This window comes from Aythya ferina, assembly GCF_964211825.1.
Source record: "Aythya ferina genome assembly, chromosome: 11".
NCBI lineage: Eukaryota > Metazoa > Chordata > Aves > Anseriformes > Anatidae > Aythya > Aythya ferina.
Genome location: NC_140307.1, coordinates 17,296,582 through 17,321,853, shown reverse-complemented (window position 1 = coordinate 17,321,853; position 25,272 = coordinate 17,296,582). Strand labels below are relative to the sequence as shown.

Below are 25,272 nucleotides of genomic sequence, written 5' to 3'. Positions count from 1 at the left end.
AAGATTGGGTACCTAGCATAAAGACACTTCTAGTGAAGTGTATCAGATTTTTTTTGCTGCAAAAAAATGTATTTTGACTTTAATAAAGCCTTTCTGAATAACATTCTCAGAGAAAAATACATAGAGATGCGTATTTTGGCAAACACACATTGCAGAATGGGTTATAAAATCATGGAGCAGTTGTCAATGATTCACTGTCAAAACAGTGAGATTTAGTTACACGGTGAGATTCCCCAGGAACCTATCTTGACCTCAATTATTTTCATTAATAGAATAGCATAGGTGGAATAAGTAGATTTTTCATTAAATTAACAGATGATGTAAATTTGAGAGGGGCTTGGAGAATATTGGAAGCAAAAGTAGAATTTACCATTGTCTTGTAAAAGTAGAGCAAAGGAACTGGTTTGACCCAATTTGATGCATGTTTTTTGCAAAGCCTAAATTATGTTAAATTTTGAGTACTATGTTTTAAGAAATATTTGGATGCAGTGGAAATAGACAGTGGAGGCTTTGCTTGGCTTGAATGAGTTTAATTTGATCCCTAGGTGCTTTCTGAACCAGGGCCAAAGTAGGTCAATACTGCCTTCAGATGAGGGCAGATATTTGTATTATTTTTATCATTCTATTAAGTATAAATTGTAGTCATGGTCCAGGCTTTCCCTGTGCTAGATGGTATGTAAACACAGCAGAAAAGTTCATCTCTGTTTGTAAACACTTACAGACAAGTTAGGTGTTGGCAGACTAGATATCTTTACCAGCAAAGTCATTCATGTCACTGTAACTGTGTTGATGAAACTCACAAGACAGTGTTAGTCAAATAAAAATGCTAAAGTTAAGACCAGACAAACAATTGCCTTGGGATCAGAGCAATGGCTTTCTGATATTCATTCTCATTAATATGCCTTAGATTTTTCTAACGACTTTCAGCAACAGTACTTTGCAATTGTTGACTACCTTACAGTGTTCTGGCGCTCTCTGGTTTGAATCTCCAGTTTTTACCAGCTCTCTCTGTGGAACTCAGGACACTGTTTTGTGAGTGTCCTAAGCTGACTGGAGTGCTCTGCTGCTGAAAGAGATGCTCTCAGTAGTCTCTAGCCTCATGTCCCTACCCCTCTGGCTTGCACTAGTGCCTCCGTGACTGAGTGGTGAGCTGTATCAATGTTGTGTGCAGTCATTTCTTTAGATGACTTGTCTTTAGTTTGGAGTTAGATTAACTTAAATTGCACACAAACCTCTACCCTTGGCTTTTTCACTTCTTTATTTAAAATATGTTATGTTTAGAAAACACAAGTTAGCTCCATCTCTGTCCTCATGAGCCATGTTTCTCAACCAGGAAAATGCTGGCTAAATACGATCTTAGCTTGTGAGTTCTATAGCAAGACAAAGTGACAAGGATTTGGGTGGATATAAATGTGTCCATTTTGCCCAACTCTGATAATTACTATTTTTTTCTTTTTACTAGCAGAAAAATCAGCATTAAGTCATTAATTTAAGGAAATTGAATTTAGTTATTAATCTCTATGAATGTTCAAATTGTTACTTATGTTGCACGGTATCATTTAGATTGGAATCTTCCACAGCTTCTCCAGACATTTCCTAGCTAATTAAATCTTTTAGTACGTAAGCTTTCACTTATTTTCCTGTTTCTCCTGGTTCTTTTTTAAATTTCTAGTTGGGAGAAAGAAAAGTGCTGAACATTTTTTTTTAACGTAGTGAGCAATAGCAGAATCTCAAGAGAAATCCTGTTCCTTTAGGCTGTTCAATTCACTTGTGCAGACCAAAGAAAAAATGAAAGCATGGAAACTTTCTTATGTTTATCTGAACTTAGTCAAAGTTTGCTCATTCTATATTGCCCTTGGTTACTTGTATGATTTAGAATTATATATTCAAGGGCTTTCATCCTTGTCTCATTTTACAGAGCATAAGTATACAGCTGACTTCAATGACTTACACACAGTGCTTAGAAAAGCCACTGCATAAGAATCTGCAGGCTCAGTATTTGCAATCAAATACTCTGGACCCACTGGGCAAGATAGTAATGTGAAATATTTGAAATTTAAAAAAAAATTATGCTGTCATTCAGAGAAGCAGAACAGATTTTATAAAGAAACAGACTATAAAACAAACACCCCCTCAAAAAAAAAAAAAATAAAGAGAGAAATTTAAATCTGGTAAGACAAATAAAACAACCAGATCAACAGGCTCATTGAAAAATGGTGCTAAAGAAGTTTTTAAGCTGTTTATCAAACCTCAGCAGCCGCTTTGTAAACAATGGTTGTGGCAGAAGCTCATCAAATCTGCATTATTCTTTTAATTTTTTGCATTCATTTTGGTACATTAGAAAAAGTCTCTCCAAGCTTTATTTGTCTTTAACTTGGCTGCTTCCCTCCATGCTGAAAGGAGAAAATATTTTAATTTCCATCTTGCAGCCATTTGCCATTCTACCATGATTTATTCCTTAGAATTTAGAAGAGCAGAACAGCTGGGATATGATTTTCAATATTTTTAATTAGTTTAATACCTGTGGAAATTACTGAATTATAACGTAAAAGTTTTCTACTTCCCCTCAAAATATGAAGAACAGATCTTCTCCAAAAACAGCCTAAAATATTCTGATAATCGATGTATTTAAACAAGCAGCCAACATATCTCCAACCCTACTGTTGAGATTCAGGTTTACTAGGAGAAATTGCAGACTTATTTTTGTGGTATTTGTCAATTTTTCCTGTACTTTTAAATTCTTCTATTGAATATTTTCTGGCCTTTTGGACTATTTTTTTCATCAGTATCTTTCTTCTATCTTTGTATCTTTTATCAGTATCTAGTCTTCTCAGACAACGCTAGTTCAGGAAAGAGTAGATGTTCATTGTACGAGAACTTCAGGACTTTTGTTCTGGTTTCACAGGAGAGGTCTCCTGTTTAAACCACCTGGGAATTGTAATCCAGATCAGGTTTTGTGTTTGCTTGCTTGTTTTTAATATCACAGAATCATAGAATGGTTTGGATTGGAAAGGACTGTAAGGATCATCTGGTTCCAGACCCCTGCCATGGGCAGGGACACCTCCCACCGGACCAGGCTGCCCAAATACCCATCCTGCCTGGCCTTGAACACCTCCAGGGATGGGGCACCCACAGCTTCCCTGGGCAACCCGTGCCAGGGCCTCACCACCTCTGAGTGAAGAATTTATTCCTAAAACACAAGAAAAGCAAAGCAGTTTCTTTTAACATTCCTCTCATCCCTTGAGATATAATCAGCCCTAACCATGAAAGCTTAGTACCTTGTTTTGTAAACACACTGGTATGGATACTCCATTAACACAAGATGTGAGCAGATACCTAATGGTATGTGACTTGTGATGAAGGTTTTTATCCTTACTATGAAAAGCATGATTAAAGTCCTAGAAAATAGATTCTGATGTGCTGGATTGCTGTAAAGCACAGGAAGAAGAGCACAAAGCTTACTAGAACACGGAGTTTTCAAATTCACATCATCTAGAAATGACTAGTCCTCAGTAATCAGATAACAAAACCAAACTACAGCACAAGACATAGTTTCTGAGAGTCCTGCCTTTCTAACTAGTGCTTGTCCTTATACAAGGATTTAAATTCAGCGAAGTTTAGGGACTGAAATGAATACACACCTTGTAATTTTAAGAGTTCCTCTTTTTATAAAGACTATTTACAGTTAAAATTACAATATTTCTGTCATATTCAAGTACTAGACAATACATCATGCTGTGGTTTTTATGTGCACATGGACTGATTACATGCTCTATAAATCTGGTGCTCCTCGGCAAAGCCTGTTTTACTGTGCATGTAAAGATGGCAGCTGACTTAATTCGTCTTGGATTTGATTTGCCTCTGACTGCACTGTGAACACGCACTGAGGGAAGAGTCCAGTACAGGTGGCTGCCCCTGCTAGACCCATTTCTTGCCCAGGAAGGCTCCTGGAAGTGCTGTGCGAAGATTCTGTGGGCTGGATGAATGCTATGGGGAAAAGCAACCCCTGCCTAACCAGCACGGCCTCTGCCCTGCTCCTGTAACGTGACCTGTGTGTGTCCACAAGTTGGCAGAAGTGCTGCAGCAATTTCAGGGCTGATGACAAGCGAAGCCAGTAACTCCTGCCAAAGCAATGCACCTAACCTCCAGTGCTGTCCTTGGGAGCACCTGTGCTACCAGAGGAGCTTGGGGACTGGAGTAAAGCACCAGTGTTGGTTTAACAGTTTTACATGTTAGTCCTGATGGGTATGACTCTTGAACAGTGGAGTATGTGGTATTGTTTCACTTATGTCTGTATTCTCCGACCTGTGCAGATACACTGATTGCTTTTCTCTCAGAAAAGCATACACTATAAAAAGTTTTCAGTAATTTGCAAACTAATAGTGCTGACAACAGTTGAACAAAGCATTGCCAGAGGATTGCAAGCAATTTTCTATCTATGAAGAGTATATTAACATAGAAACATTTAAATGTTAATTACTTCAAATTTAGATGATACAGATTTGAATTCTTCAGTTTCTTTAAACTCCTCACCATGCTTGACTGAATAGACTACTGAGCAATCCAACTGTTCCCAAGCTAAATATATCTCTGAGTTACAACAAAGTAAAAAAAAAAGGTGTGGGGGGAAGTATCACAATGGGTTGGCAGCAGGCAGCACACAGCATATATGTACAAGCACTTATATAGAAAAATGAAATTCAAAATTCATTTAGAATTTCAAACACTTAAATGTTTATTTTCAGTGTCGACTAATTTATTTTGAATTTTTAAGTTATTTAACATTAAAATAGATTGTTTTCCAAGAATAACTAGAAGAAGCCTAACGTACAGTTAAATTCAGATTTAACCGTCATTTATGATCGCATGTGCGTGGCTGTTCACTGAAACCAGAATTTGATTTGTAAAGAGGAAAGGTTGTTAACTCTGGCTTCAACACCAGCTATACTGGGAAGTGCTAACAGCACGGCATAAAAGATTTTATTGGCAGCAACATAAGAATATGAAATCTATCCAGTTTGTCCCTCCAAAATCCTCTAGCAGTGATGCGAAGCTGTATTTGCATGGCCTGTAAGCATATCCCTATGTTACGTACATGATGATCAATAACCACGTGCAAAGTTGGTGGACCCATGCCCATGCTTATACAGCACTACCCCTTGGGACTTGTATTGTTCTCTGTGTTCAGCTGTGAGTATTAAGAGATTTCTGTTGTTGGTAGCCCCATAATTACCCTCCATAGCTATGCAGTCATGTCAGTTGACTATCTGAGGAGCAAGAAGCAGACCTTTCACACCCCACCACCAAGAGTACAAAAGGCAAGAATGAAGATGGTAAAAGTAATGAGCACTGCTAAATTTGACTGAAACATTCACTGAGCTCAAGAAATTCAGATAAGCATGGATTTTAGGAATTTGGAGATTTTGCTCCATCTCTGACCCCATCAGCAGAAATGTTGATTTCATAGGAGAGAGTTTGCTCTTTTGAGTTGCCGCAGACAGCAGCCTGAAGGACCGTGTAGGTGTTCTGACATTTCAGTCATGACGCTTGTTGCATTTGTGAAGAAAGAGACACACAGGTGATTTTCATCAACATATTCCTCTCAGCCAAACTCATTGATCAACATCTTTTTTTAGTGACTCTGTATAGACACTAAAGAGAAGTGACCTCATGGATTCTCAGGGGTATTTTAAAATGAAGACCCTGTAAAAGAAGACTGTTTCCGTGCATCTGCATTTCTCCCTTCCTTGCCTAACCTGCCCTCCCCTTTCATTTCTGAATCTGGTGGTTAAGTTGAAGAAGTAACCTTGATAATGAGGAGAGGATGTGTAGACATCTAAGTTCCGACAGACTTCTTGAAAGCACACAGTGAGGTAGTGGATGAAGAGAAATCATTGGGTGGGGTGGCTTACCATTAAGTCATCCATTTTGTCTCTTAATGTAAGAGGAGTGATGTCAATTCTGTGTCTCCTCAAAAGTAATGTGTAGCCACAACCTTCTTGCAACACAAATCTGAACAACAGAAAAATAATGGCACTAACAGCGAGACATGGCACTAAGGGACATGGTTTCGTGATGGGACTCAGTAGGTCAGGTTGATGGTTAGACTTGATGATCTTGCAGGTCTCTTCCAACCCAAATGATTCTGTGATTCTATTCTCATTCTAAAACCTGTCCCTGATAAGATGTAGGGTGAGGAATACCTAGATTTATGCAATGCTGATTCATCCTCTCATCCTGGGCGATTAAGGTGTCCTTGTAATACTTTGTGGACCACTGTGCCAAGAGCTGCAGAGCCATTCAGCAGGATAAGCAATGCATTTTGTATTTCACCCTTCTCCAGGGTATTTTCTAATTGCCATGGTGATGTGCCTGTGCCATGTCCTGGATTGAACAGAGACCTTGAGACATCTAGAGACATCTAGAATATTGGTTTATGCTTATTATTACAGAAATGTGGGGAGTTCTTGCTTAATTTGCCTACATTTCAAAAGTTGGAGGAAAAACAGCATAGCCAGAGAGACTGTCTGAGATGAATGACGGCAGTTTGCTAACCGGTCCTCTGAAGCTGGCTTTGGCTCTGTCCATTTGCAGCGGACTATTCCTCGTGGTTGTGGCCTGCTCAGATGCCTCTGTGGCTCTGGTGTGTGCCTCAGAGGTACTGCAGTTTTAGCATGTGCACTGTTGCTAAAACACGGCTGACATGCTCTGGTCAGCTGTGGAAATTTCTATTGCATGAAAGAGCATAGAAGAATGGTGGCAAGGGGCTGGTGCTGGAGCTGTATGCTCTGATCACAGTGAGGGAGAGGAAGAGGCAGCTCTGTGTTCAGCTCCTAGTTCTTCCACAAACCCTGTCTTCTCTCCTTGAAGACATCACTTGCATTCCTTCCACAATAATTTACTACATAAAAATGCTATAGCAGCATTTCCCTGTGATTTTGAACATTTTGATGAGGAAGACTTAATAACAAGCCATATATGACTTAAAATTGATAAGCAAGAATAAAATATAGGTGAATCCCTAGATAGACTTATATCTTAGCATTACTGTGACATCAGGGTGTAACAACCTGACCTTTCAACTTCTGTGTTTTGCAGCTTATCTCTAGGCAAATTCAGCAGCTTCAAAGGCTTCAATTCCCGTTTTAACTCTGTTTGGGGAGGAAGGCTAGGGGAGCTCTTTCATTCCCTCTTAGTCTGGGGAACGGTCTGTACTTGCCAGATCCCAGCATGCGTTAGGAGCTGGCGTGCCTATCTGTGTCTATCCGTGTCAAACTGGCAATGGGAGCCACCACCTAGAGCCAGTGCTGAGCACTAATGCAGGGTTCAGTCTTCTCAATGGGAGCGCCATGGAACACAACTGAATCGAGACTGACTGGGAGGGAAGGTGACAATACAGTTATTACTTAGCATGTTTGCGGTAAATGCAACGACACTTTTAGGTCTGTGCTATATTTAATAATTGAACTGAGTGAAACCTACAGTGAATCATGGGAATTCATAAGTTGAAATAAATTCACCCTCCCTCTCTTGCTCTTCAAAAGAATATTTTTTCCCACAAGATGTTCTGAAGTATGTTCCTAGCTATGCTGTACTCTGCTCGTTTAATAAGCCTGATCCCTGCTTGTCTTTGCAAGGGTGAATGTGTTCAAATCTAAATACAATCTCTTGTTAATAATGATGTACTGAAAAAGAAAAATGACTGCTATTACAATTACATCCCCATGGTAACAGAAATGGTACATCATGAGCCTGTTACACACGTTTGTAATCTCCACTTCTTTTCTGTGAAACTAGGTGGAAATAAGTCTCAAGTCCACTGCCAGGACAAAGCCCTGTTACAGTCAATGGCAGTCACAACTGTCAGATGTTCTGTCAGAGTATAAAGAATGGAAACACATTCCCGTGTTTTAAGTAGGCTCAGATGCTCTGTCCAGAGTTAAGATGGCTCTTCTGTACTCTTTCTCCAGCAGTTTGGCTGCTGTATAAGATTAGCATCAATCCAGAAGACCCGTGCACTGTTTTGAACAAACTCTGCCTTTCTTTTAAGCAGGACAAAGTAACTGGGGAGAGTTATAATGTGAAATAACCTATTTCACATTATCAACTCTCCACATGGCTTTTTATTCCTATGCAAAAAAAAACCAACAAATAATCCTTAATTCCGTCCCAGTTTGCATTTTAATCAATCTTGCCTTTTAGCAGGGGAAAATGTAGGCGATTCCTTAGGCTTCAGGGGTTACAAACATGCCCCACTAGGGAGCAGCCTCTGTTACAGTCTTCAAGATCAAGACTTGCTACTGCCCCCACCTAAGGACTACAGGCAGTCCTTGGCAAGCAGCAGCAATTTTCATTTCAATGTCTCTGCAGAAGTGTTGGGCTTCATCCTGTCACTGTGGCTGCCTAAAAGCATGCCTGCAGCTCCAACCACAAGATACATGAGCACCTTGCTGGCTTCAATGTTTTTATCCTTACATATATAGCACAGAGCTGAGGAAGCATTATTGCCCCTGTTTTCTGAAACAGGAAGGTGAAGCACAGTGATAACCAGGTGTCCACCACTCCGAAGGACAATTTCAGGATAAGGAATTCCCTGTTCCCAGACTTTCCTCTGACTTAATCTTTTCTTCCTTTCCAATTTCCTGCTACATGAGCGGCTTGCTATGGAACCTGTCTAGGATCTGGCTTTGCTGGGGAACTCATTCTATATCTCTTTTATCCTCTTCCAAGTCTATGGCACTGCTTCAATGCTGGGCTCTCAGATATGATCTTCAGCACATTGCTTGTACAAGGGATTATGTCTGCTCCATCGTTAGGGCCTGATAGCTTCCACGAATCTTAGCTCCACTTGATAGCAGCTTGATCTGACAGCATCAGAGAACTGTCAAAAGGAGCCAAAAGCTGGCAGTAGATGTATCTTTTGCCAACTGGCCATATTATGAGTGCTTAACTCACCCTCTAGTCCCTTCTCTCAGAATTAACACTAAGAATGCTGGCCTTTTCACTTTGTACAGAGCTCAGTGCGTGACCCTAAAAAGGAAGAGGAAGAAAACCCCAAGCTGTGTTGTGAAAAAATTCCCTCACTAATTAAACATGGCAGGATTTTTAATGAGGTGGGATAAAACTTCATTAGGTGCTAGTACTTTGACAGAAGATGCTGAGAATGTTTAATGAACGAGTGCTGAGACAGTGAGGTAAGAGCTAATGAACTAATTAACCTTCTGGTTTTAAGAGGCTAACATTCAAGCAAACAGAAGTGAAAATCTATATTGGAAGTGCCTTACCAGGCTCTCACTGGCTGCCAGCCCATTCTTAATTTCAGCCTACAATTACGAACGCTGGTCTTGTGATGAGATGCTGGTCAGGAACCTAGCATTTTTGCTAATACTGAGGGATGTCTTAACATGTTTCTAGGAACTTTTATTAAGGTTCATAGTAACCGAAGTGCAGTTCAAGGAGGTGCTGAAGAAAGCTGGAAGCAAGCTGTGTCTCTAAAGCCTTATAATGCTGGTTCTTCAAATGCACACAGGCTTTCTCTGAAATCACAGGGTGAGAACTTGACTCTGCTGCTATCAGGAGGAGTTCTGTTGCTTACTCTGCAGTTTGCACACTTGTGTTTAACTAACTTTAAGAGTTATGCAGTATGCCACTACTATGCCAACTCATTCAGAGTTAAGGCTCTAAGCCAAATCATATTAACTGTGTTTCTATAGAAGCATTACATGAACTACCCTTCATCTGTGAAGGCAAAGACTGCTGATGCTAAAATTTTCATAGCCATGTAAGAGGCTTCTGGTTCTCAGATGCGAACAGTGGTACAATTTAGAAGTCCTTCTGAAAACTGAGGCCCTTTCACATGTTGAATCAATAAATAAAGGTTTTTGGAATTATATATCGTTTATGAAAATTCTGATTTAGTTAAATATTTCTCAAAATGAAATTCAGGAACTTACTAACTTGTCTTTCAACAAAGCAAGTGATTTTTTTTCTTTACAGCTGTATGTAATTATTTATCAAAACATTTAGAAGACTGATGCAGTCTGAAGAGTTAACATAGCTGTTTTTAGAGAAAGAAAGGAGATTAACGGGTTTTAGGAAATGCTTTTATTAAAAATAAGCATTTAGGAAATGTGACTGTAGTCAGTTGTTTTGCTAGTTGAAAATCTTTAGCTTACTTATGGGGAAGAAAATACTACACTCTTCTGAAGGGGAATTTGCTTAGGAGTCTTGCAGAAAATGGACAAGAGAGGGACAAGCATTGCCTGGAAAGACAAGGGAGCAGGAAGGGGAAAAGACTTTCTATAGAGACTCTGACAGTGCATATAAACACCGGGTCTCTCCTCAGCCCCAAGGTGCCTACAGAGCAGCGTTTTAATTGATGGACAGCAGCATTGCCTCCTCCTGTGCCCAGAAATGTGCTATCTATCTTGGCCCTGAGAAACATAAATGATGAGTGAGCGTGTCTGGAGATAAGAACAGAAGGAGCTGAATAGACTCTAGCGTATGAGCAGTGACAAGCAAAAAAGGCTTCTGTGAAGCTTTCATTCTCTGAAAGAAAAGTCATTCCAGTCACCTGGAAGCAGTCTGCAAACTTGGACTGGATTTTGTTAAAAGGTTTTAATTATAAAACTGACATGGTTTGTGTTGATGGTTCTGTTGCCCCTCAGTTTTCCACCAGCCCAATGTTCCGCAGTCCTATGACACTTCTTGTCATGCTTTCAGATTCTCCTGTTCATGCTATTCTGCTTCAGGAAAAAAAAATAAAGTCTATGGAGCAGAAAGTAGATTCTGCATTTTTCATCATCCATGTTATTACCACACTAAAAAGTATTTTTTCTTTTTTGTTGTTGTCATTACATAAATATTTAATTTCTTCCCTTCAAGAGGGAAGGGAATATGATGGCAGCCCCCTGGTAGCAGTATGTTTTCGAAGTGACACGGTAGGAGTGGCTGCTCCCTGACTACATCAACCATCTTCACCCGGGAACCCCAGCCACAGCTGCAGTGCTGTGACTAAACTCCCTGGTGACATTAGCAACATAGCCCTCTTTCCTTAGGTTTTACTTTTTCTGTGATTTAGGTGACATTTAACCATGTAGAAATAAATGAAGAATTGAAGTGCAAGAGTTACTGCTAATAGATTTTAGTTAGGACATCATTTTATGCAAGTCTTCTGGGAAGCATTCATTTCTTGCTACTTGCACGTCACCGTCTGCATGCCAGGCTACAGGCTGACTTCGCTTTTCCCTTTGGTTTTTGCTGGGTAGCTTTTCTAGCGTGGATGCTAAATAAGCTGACATCCCTTTGAAAGTAAGCAGATAATGTCCCTTACAATGTTTATATTGCCCAGGCTAATGTCCTGCACAAAGCATTGTCAAATTTCCACGTATCTTCTTTTGCATATTTTTTTGACCATAGAGTAAGGGTAGGGTAATGTGAGAATCTGATACTCTGCTTCCAAAGGTGATCGGTCTGACAGACTGTTTTAAAATGAAAAGGCAGACAAAATCAGAGGGGAAATGGAAGAATGAAGACAGTGCAATTCCCTGCAAGATCTTAGAGAAATTTTTGGTACCTCTAGCTTCAAAAATGAGTGAAGGACCATTCAAGTCTTCCTGATGCCAGCTACTTTCCCTTCGTTAATCATGCTATCATAAAAAAATGTGATAACCAACCCAGTAGCAGCTGCCACCTGCCATCACAGATCATGACTACAATTACAAATTAAGCAGACCGAGGTAGCCTCCCACCAACTTCCCATGCACAAATGAAACCTAACTAACTCCTTGTGAGCTGGGCCACTTCTCCAGTACCACCACCTGCACAGCACATAACCTAACATAGCTGGCATGGGAAAAAATACCATACCAGTCCAGACTACATTATACAGTTACTGGCCTCATTCTCTGACTAATTTTCCCTGCATTTGAGAATGTCTCAAGGTCTTTTCTTTGCCCCTTTGTAGTAGAAAAGGTTTGTAACAGGAGCTGCCTTGCCTTGGCATTCTACATTTTTTACAAAGTGTTCATAAAATATTGCGATGCAACAAGAAACGGTGACATTCTGTGGAACATTTCAAGCCCACCCATCATTTTATGGGGAAGTACGGCACAACTCTGATGAAAAATGGTAATAATGCAGTTTGCTGTAAAGCTTCTAAAGCAGTATCAAAAGTCCCCTAGACAGGAGAAACTCTGCAGAATGTCTTCTGCCCCACCTCCACCAGCTTCACTTGGGCCTGGAGAAAGGGACAAAGCCTTTAAATCAGAAGCTTTCCTCTAGTGATGGGTGAGTCAATCCAATCATGACTACAATTTTGGAAGCCATTTGCTCCTAGGAAAAATGCTATTAACCAACTCTCAGCATGCAGTGAGTTCTCGTAGCTGAGGAGCCATGATAGGATTTACGATTCAAACACTGATGGATCCTGAAATATAGTGATCCAAGTGGGAGCTATTTTGATCAAGCATACTCTTTAAGGCTCTAAACATTTAAAATGCCAGAAAGAAACACCAGGAAAGCAGCATGGTCCATCTTCATTTAGGGTTTGTCTTCACCGTAAAAGTTATTTTTGAAGTAGTACTCTCTAGATACTCAATTTCTGGTTGGTTTTGAGTGAAAGATTATTGCTCAGAATAACTCTTGGCTTTCAGCAGCTGGATTAGTGCCCCAGCAAATGTCTGCAGAGTCTCCTGCAGGCAACCTGGGATGGCTCTGCCATGTGCCCAGCTGCAAGGCAGCGTGGCAGGCAGCTGAATCACTGCCAGCAGCACAGCTGGATCGAAGGGCTGCTGCTCTCTTCAGCTGGGCTGCTTTCACTGGTGAGTGCGAGCTTCCTAGCCTGGTTCTGTGATGTGTGCTGGTTGATAGTAGAGCTCCTTTATGTTATTCCAGAAATAGTTCGTCTGACTACGCTGTAGACTCAGGGCTTCAAAATAAATCCCCATGGCATATCATTAGCTTGAGCACCAGCAGCACTCCAGCTTTAGTGCAGTCTTTTCCTGCTACTCAAAAGGGAACTTTTAAAACATCACTTATCTAAAGCTGGAGCCATTTGTGTGTAGAAAAAGATCACGCTGGGAGTAAAATGTGAGTTTAACTCAGGATTTAACAGTGCAGGAGTACATGCCGTTTAGCTAATCATCCTGAAACGAGTTTCCCACAACATAATGGATTCTGAATTGCCCTGCACCTTTGTGTAGCCAGGCAGACCTGTGCAGAGCAACAAACCTACTGTGTCCTGTGGTGAAGCCACACAGCAGTGGTGCCCTCAGCTTTGCTTAGGTGCAATAGATTGGACATCGTGTCCATAGGAACTTGGCATGTTCATCTGGGATGACACACAGAGCCTTGAGAAAATGCTACTGAACTTTACATGCTGTTATCATTGGCAGTGTTTACGTCTGACCTAAAATGCTGAATAGAAACATATACAGGCTTTACATATCCCTCAATTGCAACACTGTTTTATAGACTTCTGTTCATGGTATGAATGATCTCTTAAGCATTGTTTCTTTCACTCATTAATTAAAGATCCCAGGTAAATTAGTTTTGTTGTGCTCTTATACCATATGGAGCTTACTCAGAAAGGCATCAAGTTAATGTTTGCCTGGCTAGAGAATAACAGCTACTATTACAAATTAATTACTACTTTGCCTGGCTGACATCTTCAGCAATGTCTTCGGTATGCTTAATAATGTATTTCTGGTACCAAAGAGTTAAAGAAGCCTGTTTCCCCAGGATGCCATTTAAACGAGTTGTTCCCTTGAGATAAGATTCAGTGAAAAAGTAAGGTTCACAGAGGTGACGAAGCAGAAAATAGGAAAAGTGCTGAATCACTTCCTGTGGTCTATGATTCCTTATATTTTTTATTTACTTTTTTATTTTAAAGGAACTTAGGAATGTGCATTTGAGGGCAGACTTTATTGATTCACAATACTGATCTTTACCTAAATATTTTACTTGTCTCTATGTTGTACATTTAGTTGTGATTACACACAACCTAGTAATGCTGGCACGTGCCTACCAATGCTGTTCCTCAAAAGGCTCCACTTGCTTTCAGAATACTGTTACCCCTTGCACTGTAGTGCTAATCTAATATCACTTCACTTAAACAGCACTCGGAACTTTTGTTCAATTATAAGTCCACCAAGCAACAGCAAAAGAGTATTCACCTTTAGTAACGAGTATTATCAAAAAAAAACAGCTGTTTTGGTATGAAATATGATTAAATCTTTTTTGGCCATATTGGGGCATTTAGGAACAAAATTTAAGTTCAAGAGAGAGATATCTAAATTCAGAGGTCTAGATAGACAAGCAACTCTGACAGTTCCTGCTGTACAGGTGACTGAAACTTGCTATCTTGCTTCCTTAGACTGCAAATGAAGCTCTGGCTCTTGCTGGGACAGGGATTGTGCATTCAGCTCAGAGGGCAGAACATGGCCAGTATATGGTAAATTCCATTCCCTTCGCACAACCCAGGTGGATGCTGATACAGTTTGAGGGATGAGTAATTGCTGGTACCTCCAGAGAAGTAAGATCACCAGCATTTCCCCATGTCTGAGAAATGAAGAATTCATCCCCTTAGTTAACTGCAGCATTAAGATGCCAATTCTGTCACCTGAGCTTACATCAGATAGTCACAGGAGGTGAGCAGTAAGGCCTTCAAATTGTAACTTCCAGGCACAACAGTAATGTTCTGCCCTGACAACCCTTCTCAGGTAAAACTGGGACAGAACGCTTCAGTGTGTAGTTCCACTGAAACCAGTGGGCTGCTTGCCTGGTAAGAAGCTGCTCGATCCAGCCTCAATACCTGTCATCTGAGGTTAGCCACACGTCCTGTGTTCAGTGTTTCTATTAGCTGCGTATGTCTGCTGGGTAAGGTTAATTAGTGAGAGGGCTGCTCCTAAGCAAAGGTGAAATAGGCAACCTCTCTGATAATCTCTTGTGCCTTTTGAGATATTATTAAAGAAGGAGCCCCAGGAAAATACCTGGCAGAAAGATACCCTCCAGTAACAGCATGACTGACAGCAGTAATATGAGATACATTACAAACTACCTGTGAAAACTTCCCATGCAGTTAGGCAAGGGCAATGATTCCTTTTGTTTTAAAAGGTACCTTAGCACAACTAGTCCATAATAGCTGACTGTATTTACTAGCGTTAGCCACATGATACTAAGCTGTCTTTTTTTTTTTTTTTTTTTTCTCCCCTCCTTTCCTTCTTCCTTTCAGGATGAAAAGAATCAGGTATTAACAACAAACATCTGGCTACAAATGGTGAGTTCTGAGAAACAAAGCAATTTTTTTCCTCCTTTGGTCTTCACATTTCATCTTGTGATGGTGCCAATTTTAGGAAGCTTTCAAGCTTTTGTTCTGCATCTCTCCACACAGTATACAAAGCTAAAGTGAATGGTAAACCTCAAGGCTGAGATTTAGGACCTGATGTTGTTTCAGGTGTTTCTGAAAACTTGTATGAATTTGAGTCACCACAGCTAGATATGTCACAAACTTACTGGCCTTGATTTAGTCACTCTAAAAACTCTCAACCACCCTAAGATACCAATGTCCAGAGTTCCAGTAACTGTAGGTACAAGTTCCTTATCACCCATTTCAACAAATCCACTATGTAGAGGTAAATCATTTGGTTGTGAAAGAAACCTATACATGTATGAAATATATTTCATCTGTAAGAGCTGTTTTGATCAGAACTCTGGTCCACAGTTCTTCTGATACAGGAAGAAATCTATTCCACAGAGATTCATTATTTCCTGAAACCTACTGCCATTGTCCTAACCGCATGCCTCTGCCGTCCTATTTGCTTTGCTTTCAAGTCTGTCTCCTTAGGAAACTGCAAGAGAATTTTAATTAAGATGGACACGCTGTTTTCATGTTGTTCAAAATACTGCTTTTGTTAAACATCAATCATCATCAAAGATTAACTGTCAAGATGAGATTTTTTAAGGTTATTTCTCCAAATTCTGTTTCTCAGTTACATGACAAATATATATTGGAACACAGGTTCAGCTTCCTAATGCTCAGCTGCGAACACTGTATTTTTATCCTGGTTTCCCTGTTTGTTTGGCATACATATGGTGTTTGTTTTTCAAGCAGTAGCTTTATTTTACCTTTTGATGCAATGTTTAGCTGCTACAGTTGTCACAGAATTTTCAGACCTTTTTTTCAGACTTAACGTACCTCTGTTGCCACCACTAGACAGCACGGCAGAGAACTTTGCCCCCCATTAACTCACGGCTGACATTACTGGGTAGGAGTAAGTGTCACTCACTTTTTAATAAATGGAAGAGACGGTAGAACAGTCAAGAATGTTGTGAGAGTATTTTAAATTTCTTCTTTAACTCGTGAGAGAGCTGCCCCTAAGGCAAAGGAGCCTACACAGATTTATTCTGACTTGAATTTTTAATTAGTTTACCACTAAAATTTAGAATTAACAAGATGCCTCTTACCATGCTGACTACTGGGCTCCTAGTGCTGCCACAAAAAATATCTTCCATAAACCCATGCTTTACAAAGATGGGGTGATGTGGGCAGTTTTCTCCATACTACCGTAGCTGGGATGACAATTGGCATTTAATTCCCATCTGTATTGCAGAAACTGAACTGTTTGGGCTAAGTAACGCTTTACAGGAGAGTTTTACTTCTCAAGATGATCATGCTGCTTCAACAGAAACTTTACACCTTTCCGTTTCTTTAATCAGCTCATTTGATCTAAATAGATTCTTTTTTCTTTGATTAGAGCATTTCTATAGAAGGCCTCTCCTGCACTGTGGCAGGCTTTAGGAAACAAATGAGAGATTGTTTGGATGACCTTTGGAGAGAACAGCATGGCTGTTCCATTTATTCACAAAGAGTTGACATGGAAGAAGCATTTAGCTCATGCTGTTTTATAGGCTTGTTTTACAGCAGGGTTAAAACTGTCAAATATAATATGGTTTTGGCTTTGACAAAATGTTGCTATAATTTCTTACCAGGAAAATGTATGACAATTCACACCCAAGAAGCTATCACTTATTTTTCCTCTCTTTATCCTAGTGTCCTTGTCCTTTTGGAGATATTTTTCCCCAAGTAAATTTTTGATTCTTTTATATATTCACTGTATTTCTTTTGATTTACTCACCTTAGTACATACTGTATGTGGAACATGTTAGGACCACAATGACCAGATCACTTGAATACTACAAAAAATGCAGCCACTTTTCATAGCCTGTGTTTACATTTAAAAAAAAAAAAAAAAAAAAGTGTTTCTGTATTCACTGTTTATTCAGTGTATACTAGACAGATTCAAAGCATGATTGAGGCAAACATACGACATTGTATGACGCAATGGTCTGCAATGAGAAGTTTTTCCTTGTATGTCTGCCCCCACTCCCTTCCTTGATAAATCATACATATAACCAAAGATGTATCTTAAATATATTTTATCTAGTCATCAATGAAATACTTAAGTACAAAAAATAACCTGGGAGAAGGGCGAATAAAACTAGCATTTATCCAGACTCTTTGGTCAGGAACTGTATCTCCATGGCAATACTGCTCAGTATCAGAATCTTAAACTCGACCGAAGTTACAGCAGGAGCCTTGCCTAGTCAAACACTAAGCCAATACTAATACAAATACTAAGCCAAGTACCCTTAGATGTTTGCTTTTCTGATCTGCATCAAACATACTTCAGCTACAGTGGAGGCTGTAGCTCCAAAATTAAAACAAAATGAAACAGCTCGTGTCCAGCTCAACGAGTAAACGCTCTGTAAATATGGCTAAGGAGAGCAACCACAATCTGCTTAGCGTTATTTCTAAACCAGTCTTCAAAAATTAAGTTTTCTATTAGACTTCTGACTGTCTTCACAGCATTCAGTGACACCCTGTGCTACATCACGTTGGCTCTAATAACTTGCAGAAGTTAGAATAAGAAATTCTTGGATACATTGGTATTATTTTAATGCTATTCAGATGCCAATCAGCCAGAGAGTCTGGGAGGCCAGTGAGCTCAGCAGCAACTGCCCCATGGCCCTACAGTCCCAGCCGCGTGCCTGCTAGTCAAAAAAGTGACTTACTCTGTCAGCTTTTGACAAAGACTCACATAATTCAAACAAGAACCCACAGGTTTAAACACAACACCTCAAAACCACACTCCAATTGGTTTACATTTCTACACTCGGTAAATAAAGAAATAAATAAATAAAATATCATGAGGATCTTGGTATGTCTGAGTTCTACAAAAGATAAGTAGTAGAAAGTACAGTGACTTTTTGTCAATCAGGGAAGATCATATAATATAATTTACCATAAAAATGGAGCTAAAAATCTCAAAATAAAAAGATGACAAGCAGTTGATCAGGTTATATAAGTTGTGTATAGATAAACGTGAACAAGAGATGTAGTTTGTCATTAAAGAACTGTGAATGGAGTAGGAAGTGAAAAGAAAAAAACTATTAACAGACATATTCTGATTTAAGATTCCAGTAAAAACAAAACTAAACAAAAAAAAAACCCAACTAGTATCCGTGGAGCAAAAGGAAAAAAATCAATACAAAACTCAGATCATTTGTCCAGGTGACAAAGAACTAAAAATTCCTAGTAAAAAGTTAATGAGAAAAATATGGAAGCACATGCCAAGAAGCACAGTTCTAAACCCTGTTGGTTTGACCACAACAGAACTCCTGCCTATATTGGCAGTCACGGAATTGTTGTAAGGAGCCTGGAGAGTCACCAGGGTGGCAGCTTCCAGTGTAGGAAGCGCCAGCCAGGAAGAAAGCTTCTGGAGCAGGATGGTGCTGCTGAGCATCTGCTTCAAAGGCTGGCTAACTTCAGGCCACAGGAGCTGACAAGGCCTTCTGCTGCCAGTATAAACTGTTCTGCCATTTCAGTTGTTTTTCCTATCAGCAGAGACTGTTGGCTGATCTACCACATGCCAGTAATCAAGTTATTACAACCTAAGAATTTGCAACCACAGAAAACAAAGTTGTCTCTGATGGAAAAAAAAATGTCATTGAAGTTAAGTATGAATTGTAAAACAAAATCTGTTCTATCCCAAACTGGTACCTGAGCCAGCACGAACAATAAAATACAAGCATATCAGATCTTCTTTTATATGCTGTTATATGCATTGCAGTGTGAATTGAAAATGAGATTTTTTATGCTTTCCAGTGAGCTCTTGGTAGCCTAATTCACCCTTTTCAAGCATTTTACTGTCTGAAACTAAATAATATCTCTAACAAGAACACATGTATTATTTCAAGCTATGCAGTCTGGAGAACAAAATTAAAGCCATGGATGAGAAGAGCTAACATGTTTGGTTTGTATATTTTAGTACTGGACAGATCATTACTTACAGTGGAATGTGTCTGAATACCCTGGAGTGAAGAACGTCCGTTTTCCTGATGGACTGATTTGGAAGCCAGATATTCTTCTCTATAACAGGTGGACACACTTTTTTTTTTTCCTGTGGGGAAGGAGAGAACATAAGACAAATGACATAACCATTTCATTAAAATGCCTAGGTTTTGCTAATTTGGAATACTGGAAAATAACTAGTTTACACAGTGGGAGGTCATATTTGCAAATACTTAGTAAATACTAACAGCTTCTATATAATCAATTCTAGCTGGATTTTGTGTGATGATTAGAAAACTAAACTTTCCTGGCTGTGTTTAATGACACAGGTTGTGATAATTTTCTCTGAAATTATTTGCTTGGTGTAAATATTTACTGGTGAATTCAATCAGCTGCAGAAACTTGGCTGACATGAGAGATCCTTTGGCTGAACCATTATATGCTGGTTCCCATTGTGCATTTAGTTTAAAAAGGTAGCATATTACTACTTCTTAGAAAGAACAAAAGAATCTGTGATATAGTGTGTTTTTTTGGTAGTGTATGTAAAAGAGAATAAATACAAGCAACTTTGAGTATTTAAGATACAGAGAAAACGGGGGTTAAACAAGAAAACAGAACAAATGCTAATTGCGTACTACCCTGCTCAGGAAAGGTATGTTCACTGGAGCTCTGAATCCTTCTGAAAGACTATGTGTAAGAAATTAGTGGCCCATTTTTTTGTAGTATTCACAATAAACTTTAGCTGTGGAATCATACTGCTTTAGCAAGGTGCAGTAGTAAATCTCAGCTGAAATTGGATGCAAGTCTGTTTAATGATTTGAAGTGTTATCTGTGAGCAAATTCACTACAAAGCCCAGATCTATTTAAAACAACGGCACATCAAAAATAAAAATAACATTGCTTATTAAGTAGAAACGTTACTAGATCTAATGGGAGTACAAAACCCAGGCATACAATTGCATGATGCAGAGTGTTTTGGTTAAGTACTGTTGACACTACTTTTCCAATATATCACACGATTGTGACATCCCCTGCACTGTAGGCTTCTGTTATGAAAGCAATGCAGCTGCTGGATTTTATGTACAAAAAGTAAGTTCTTTTTCCATCTCTATTGAATTCAAGTAACCAAATTCTTCCCTTAGATGCATGCATGTAATATCTGTGCAGCTGTGGTTGGGGAATAAAAAACCAATTCTATCATACCAATGTTTTTCTTTGCGCTGGGGAGGGAGCAGAAAGTATATGAACACCTTGAGATCAGTGCACACACATACCTTTATGTAAACAAAATCATGTTTTCAGCCAGGTTTTCTATTCAACGGCATTACACAGAATCACACTACCACTGATGAATTACTTCATAGTACTGTATGACAAAATGAAATATGAAAGAGAATATCCATATTGATAAGCTGTCATCTGCTTTATGCCTTTTCCTCATTATTTCTTTGTCCATTTCACTGTTGAACAGTAATTAGACAAAAAAAAGTTCTTGGCAGAGTTCTGGAGCTATATTTACCAAAAGAAAAAGAGTAAGAATAACAGCTTCAATTACTGAAAACCCTGCATCTTCAGAAACTTGGTATCTTTAATTACCTTTAAGTAGAAACTTCCCTCAGGCTTACCATCTACTGAGTACAATGAAAAACTAGCAAACATATTGTGTCCAGTGTTTCTTATAAAGTAAATCATTAAAGAATCTGTAGACAAAAATTTTCCTTATGCCCCCCCCCTGCAATTAGGGAATTGTTTACTTGCAATCTAACTATTCATTCTGTTCTGCTAAGGAACAAGATCTGTGCCTGTACCTTCTAGAACAATCTGAATTTTGAAGAACAAATGGCCTTCCATTTGGGTAGCAGGAACAGCCATAGCCCAGCTTCCGTGTTGGAAAAAATGAGCATGAGGCAGTGATAGTTATCATCGCTCCTTTCCTCACCAAAAGCATACAAATTTTGTTGGCTGGTTGTTGGTTTGTTGTTCTAGTTTTTCTTCACTTATTCCATGTTAAGCAATTATAAGAAGAAACCCCAAGGAAGTACTAAGTTCTTTATCTCCAACAGTCCCGAGTTAAACAGAAGACCTGGCTGTGCACACATTGCATTTAAAAAAAAATGGCTTGAGGACACGGCAATTTCCATCTGTCTGTTGTGCTCAGCAAAGACTGTTTTTGCCTCTAACAGAGGCTCTTGTAGGAGTACATTGATCACATATAACAGTGCAGTAGTGCAGTTCCCCTCTCTGATTGCTCAAGCTACCCTTTATAGAGAGCATTTCTTTGGGAGTGAGGGTCTTCTGCTGTCTCTGGCATGGATACAACCACATACATCAAGACAGTCCCACATAAAATGAACAGGGACCCTCTTCCAGCCTTTGGAATGGTCTCAAACGTGCTGTGGTGTAAGCTGACACGGTCACGGCTCTGCAGATGTTCAGGAGCCTGCTCTGTGGCCTCCCTGACTTGCACAGGGCCTGGCCTGAGCAGCCTGTGGGGCTGTGACCCAGCTCTTTCATCAGCCATCGCTCTTCAGAATTTGTGGCTCCATAACATGGGCTACCTGACAGTCTCCTTTCCCATCAGAAGTGCCCTGTTAAAGCACTGGAAGATGTCTGTTCTTCTGCAGTTATTGCGGGCTCGTGTGCAGTTCCCCAGCTAGCAGAAAGACCTTACATCTGCTTTGTACATCTTGCTCTGGTTCTTTTGTGGCAGACAGGGTACTTGGTGTTTTATCTGCCTGTGCAGGTGACACAAACCTTTTGTTTTCCTGATGGCTTTTTTCCTCAGTGTCTCCCCCATATGTCTACTCAGAAGCCAGCCTTGCAGTCTGCATCCACCTGACGCCCCTCTCCGCTGCCCTTTGTGGCAGCAACACCCATTCAGTAGCTGTACCAATGTCAGCTGCAGCTATGCTGCCCTTTTGCCACCTGCTGATCACCTTTATGATTCTCACAGGTGTTGCTGAATTGTAATGCTGTGGTGACAGCACACAGTGACAGCATTTGTCAGCCAGCTGAGTACTTCTCTCCAGGACCTCCACACTGCTTACAGCACGCTTCCGTGCTTTTCTCAGAGCTACAATTAACACTAAGTGAATTGAGGGGGTCTTTGCTAGACCTCCCCACACTTAGTGTAACTGCCTGCCAGGATTACTTCTTGTTTCTGGTTTAAGCACTGCAATTAGTGCTTCAGTTGTGCAGACACCAGCCTAAGAATGCTCTGTACATAGAAATGTACACATGCAACCTGAACAGGTATTTTTGCAACACTGATCTTGCTTAACGTATTTTTCATTACAAATTTGTTCTCTTGACCATCTTTTCCTATCTACCTTGATTTCATAAATGACAGAATTCTTGGGAAAGACCAATAAATCATTCCCATGCAAACCATTTCCATACTCCTGCTGAATAACACTGTAGGTACACCACAAAATTGGTACTCTACAACAATGGTTTAGAGATTTCCAAAAGAATGAATCATGACAATATTCTTCCTCACATGTACCACATATCTGAGAGACTTTCAGTGCATCTGGAGATTTATGCTTCAACATTTAAGGATGTGTATCCAAAATTAAAGGATGATTTTAGCAATTTTCAACTGTTCTTCATAATACCTGTACATCCATGCTAACTGTACCTGAAGCACATTACAGAACGAGAAGGATAACACAGTACCTGGAAAAGTGGTAGCTGTATTAAATTTTACTACCAGTCTGTTGTAAAGAGACCAGGCCCAGTCCATCTGTAGTTTTTCTGAGAGAGGAAAATGTTGGCCTACGTACAAATTCCAGGACTGACTGCATTAGTGTCGTGTCTACCTCTGTTCTACTTTGTTAGTTTTACTAGATTCATTAGAAGTGCTTATTTTTGCTGATATTGCTTTCCAAATGGCCACATAGTGTTCATTAGTTCACGGAATAATACACATTCTGGTAGTTAGGTCTCAGTTCCATTTTCCAGTTTCATAAACCTGAGATTCTCCAGATAGGTTCCAGTGGGATTATGTCTGCTAAGTACAGCTTTGTCATCTCAATGCATTGCAGCCAGTATTTGCTTTCAAGTGGCTATATCTTCAAGAAGAAACATAGCAGAGATGATTTTCTATCATTATATTTGAGTCCAAAATCTCATCAAACAAAGGCTTTCCTGCTTTGTGTAATCCCAATTGAAGCACTGCATTTCAAAAAACAATTAGAAGCACAGTGTAGAAAACCACATATACTTCTCTTCCAGAAAAAATATCTTCAAATTTGAGTCTAAGTATCTCTTGATATCCTTTTAAGAATATGCCATATTAAAATCAAAACCACATGACAATGAAACAGATTCCTCGGTGACTTGTGTCAATCAAGTGATTGACACGTGATGCCTTTTGAAAATTTTAGTTTTGCGGATGACCAGAAAGAACAGCAGGGTCTTACAAGTGGCCTTCTGGTTCTTCACTGACCTCTGCTTGAGGGAGAGAAAACAGAAACTAGCCAAGAAAGCTAAGAATTTCATTTCAAGTTATTGATTTCCACTTTACAAGCAATTTGTTCAGCATGGATATTTTCACATCCTAAACTTCACTACATGGCTTGAGTTTCCTAATGCAGCCCTAATGAGGCTACACTCAAGTCACTGCAATTACTTGCCTATGTCCAATATCGAAACCGGCTGCAGAATTTTAAGTCTGCTTTTCTAAGGAAATGAGACCTATGCAACTGGAGGGTGTGCGTGCCCACCTGTGAATGTATGTGTTTGTGCATGCGTCTTGCTGCATACAGCATACTTGTGCATACATACTTCTCCCAATACCCTTCGAATCCACTTCTGCAAAATTTGGCAGTTCGGTTAGGAGACATCTCAGCAGTACGAGTTCCTCACAAACGCCAAGAAAAAAGGCAGCCAAGATGAGGCAGAGCTGTGAAGCTGAAGGACAGCAGCCTGCATTACTTCAACTGCCTTAGAGTTGAATTCCCTTTTTCCCTCCAAGTCCTAGAATCCACTCACACTACAACACAATATTTAGACTCCTCAGCTTATCTTCAGAGTTCAAACTAAATAGTTGGAAAAACACTAGTGAATGACTTTCAGCACTGTGAGCCTTCAGCTCACCAGTGGAAACAGTGCCTCTCCAGGTGGGAGAGTAATTTTTTGGATTTAATTGATTCTTGTCTGCACATTTCACAGATTAGTCAGATACTTTTAAAACGTAACGTCTTTGAAATACATATGGGGAAAATAAAATGCAAAGTAATGAAGACTAAAATAAAAACTGCTTTATTTTAGCTTCTGAGATACACAATTTTCTATCACAGTATGCCAAATAAAAAGAATATTTCAACAGGAGCTATGCTGCTGGAAAAACGTACCCCTTATAATTTCTTTTATGCCAAAATTATGAATGTTTCACTTTCTCCCCATCTCAGATCCTCACTGTATTTTCCTGACAATGTTTTACAAGGTGATTAGAAAGTGATGAGATACTAAACCACTAATAGGTAGAGACACACCTGAGACTTGTGATTTTCAAATCACCCTAGGGATAACATGTTTTTTTTTGATCAACGCAAACACCAGCTGCAGCAAGACAGCAGACCCTATGGCTCCTGTGGCCTTTCCTGTGCCCGGAGCTGCTGGCACGGTGTTTAACTCGTGTTCCAGCCCATCCCCGCGAGGCGACTGTTTGGAAACGACAAACAGTCCAACAGAGTAGAGGAGTGTATGTCTCATTTTGCTTATCCCTTGCACAAATGAAAGCTGCTGTTTATGTGGACAGCAAGAGAACAGATTTCCCTGTACAATTGCTTGAGAAGTTCTTAAAAAGTGCTTACTATCCAAATGGAAATCAATAAACAGCTGAGGCAATGTGGTGAATCTTGCAAGGTGGGTGAGCAGAGAGAATGACATGGTTCGCCTCCACTTACAGTGTAATC

General features: G+C 39.7%; 1 protein-coding gene and 1 long non-coding RNA gene across 3 annotated transcripts in view; one reads left to right on the top strand and one right to left on the bottom strand.

Annotated features, from left to right (window-relative positions):
* The window catches only part of CHRFAM7A (CHRNA7 (exons 5-10) and FAM7A (exons A-E) fusion), a 44,001-nt gene that overhangs the window by 6,599 nt on the left and 12,130 nt on the right, over positions 1-25,272 (top strand). For both annotated transcript variants that reach the window (XM_084532865.1, XM_084532864.1), the window contains exons 3-4: positions 15,233-15,277; positions 19,329-19,438. In XM_084532865.1, coding sequence (XP_084388991.1) covers positions 15,233-15,277; positions 19,329-19,438 — 155 coding nt within the window. The remainder of the gene's footprint in view (positions 1-15,232; positions 15,278-19,328; positions 19,439-25,272) is intronic.
* Positions 10,651-25,272, bottom strand: part of LOC311443034 — a 51,927-nt gene continuing 37,305 nt past the window's right edge. Inside the window, exons 3-4 of the long non-coding RNA XR_014697034.1 lie at positions 19,351-19,460; positions 10,651-10,742 (exon numbers count right to left, since the gene is read on the bottom strand). This is a non-coding gene — a long non-coding RNA (uncharacterized lncRNA). The remainder of the gene's footprint in view (positions 10,743-19,350; positions 19,461-25,272) is intronic.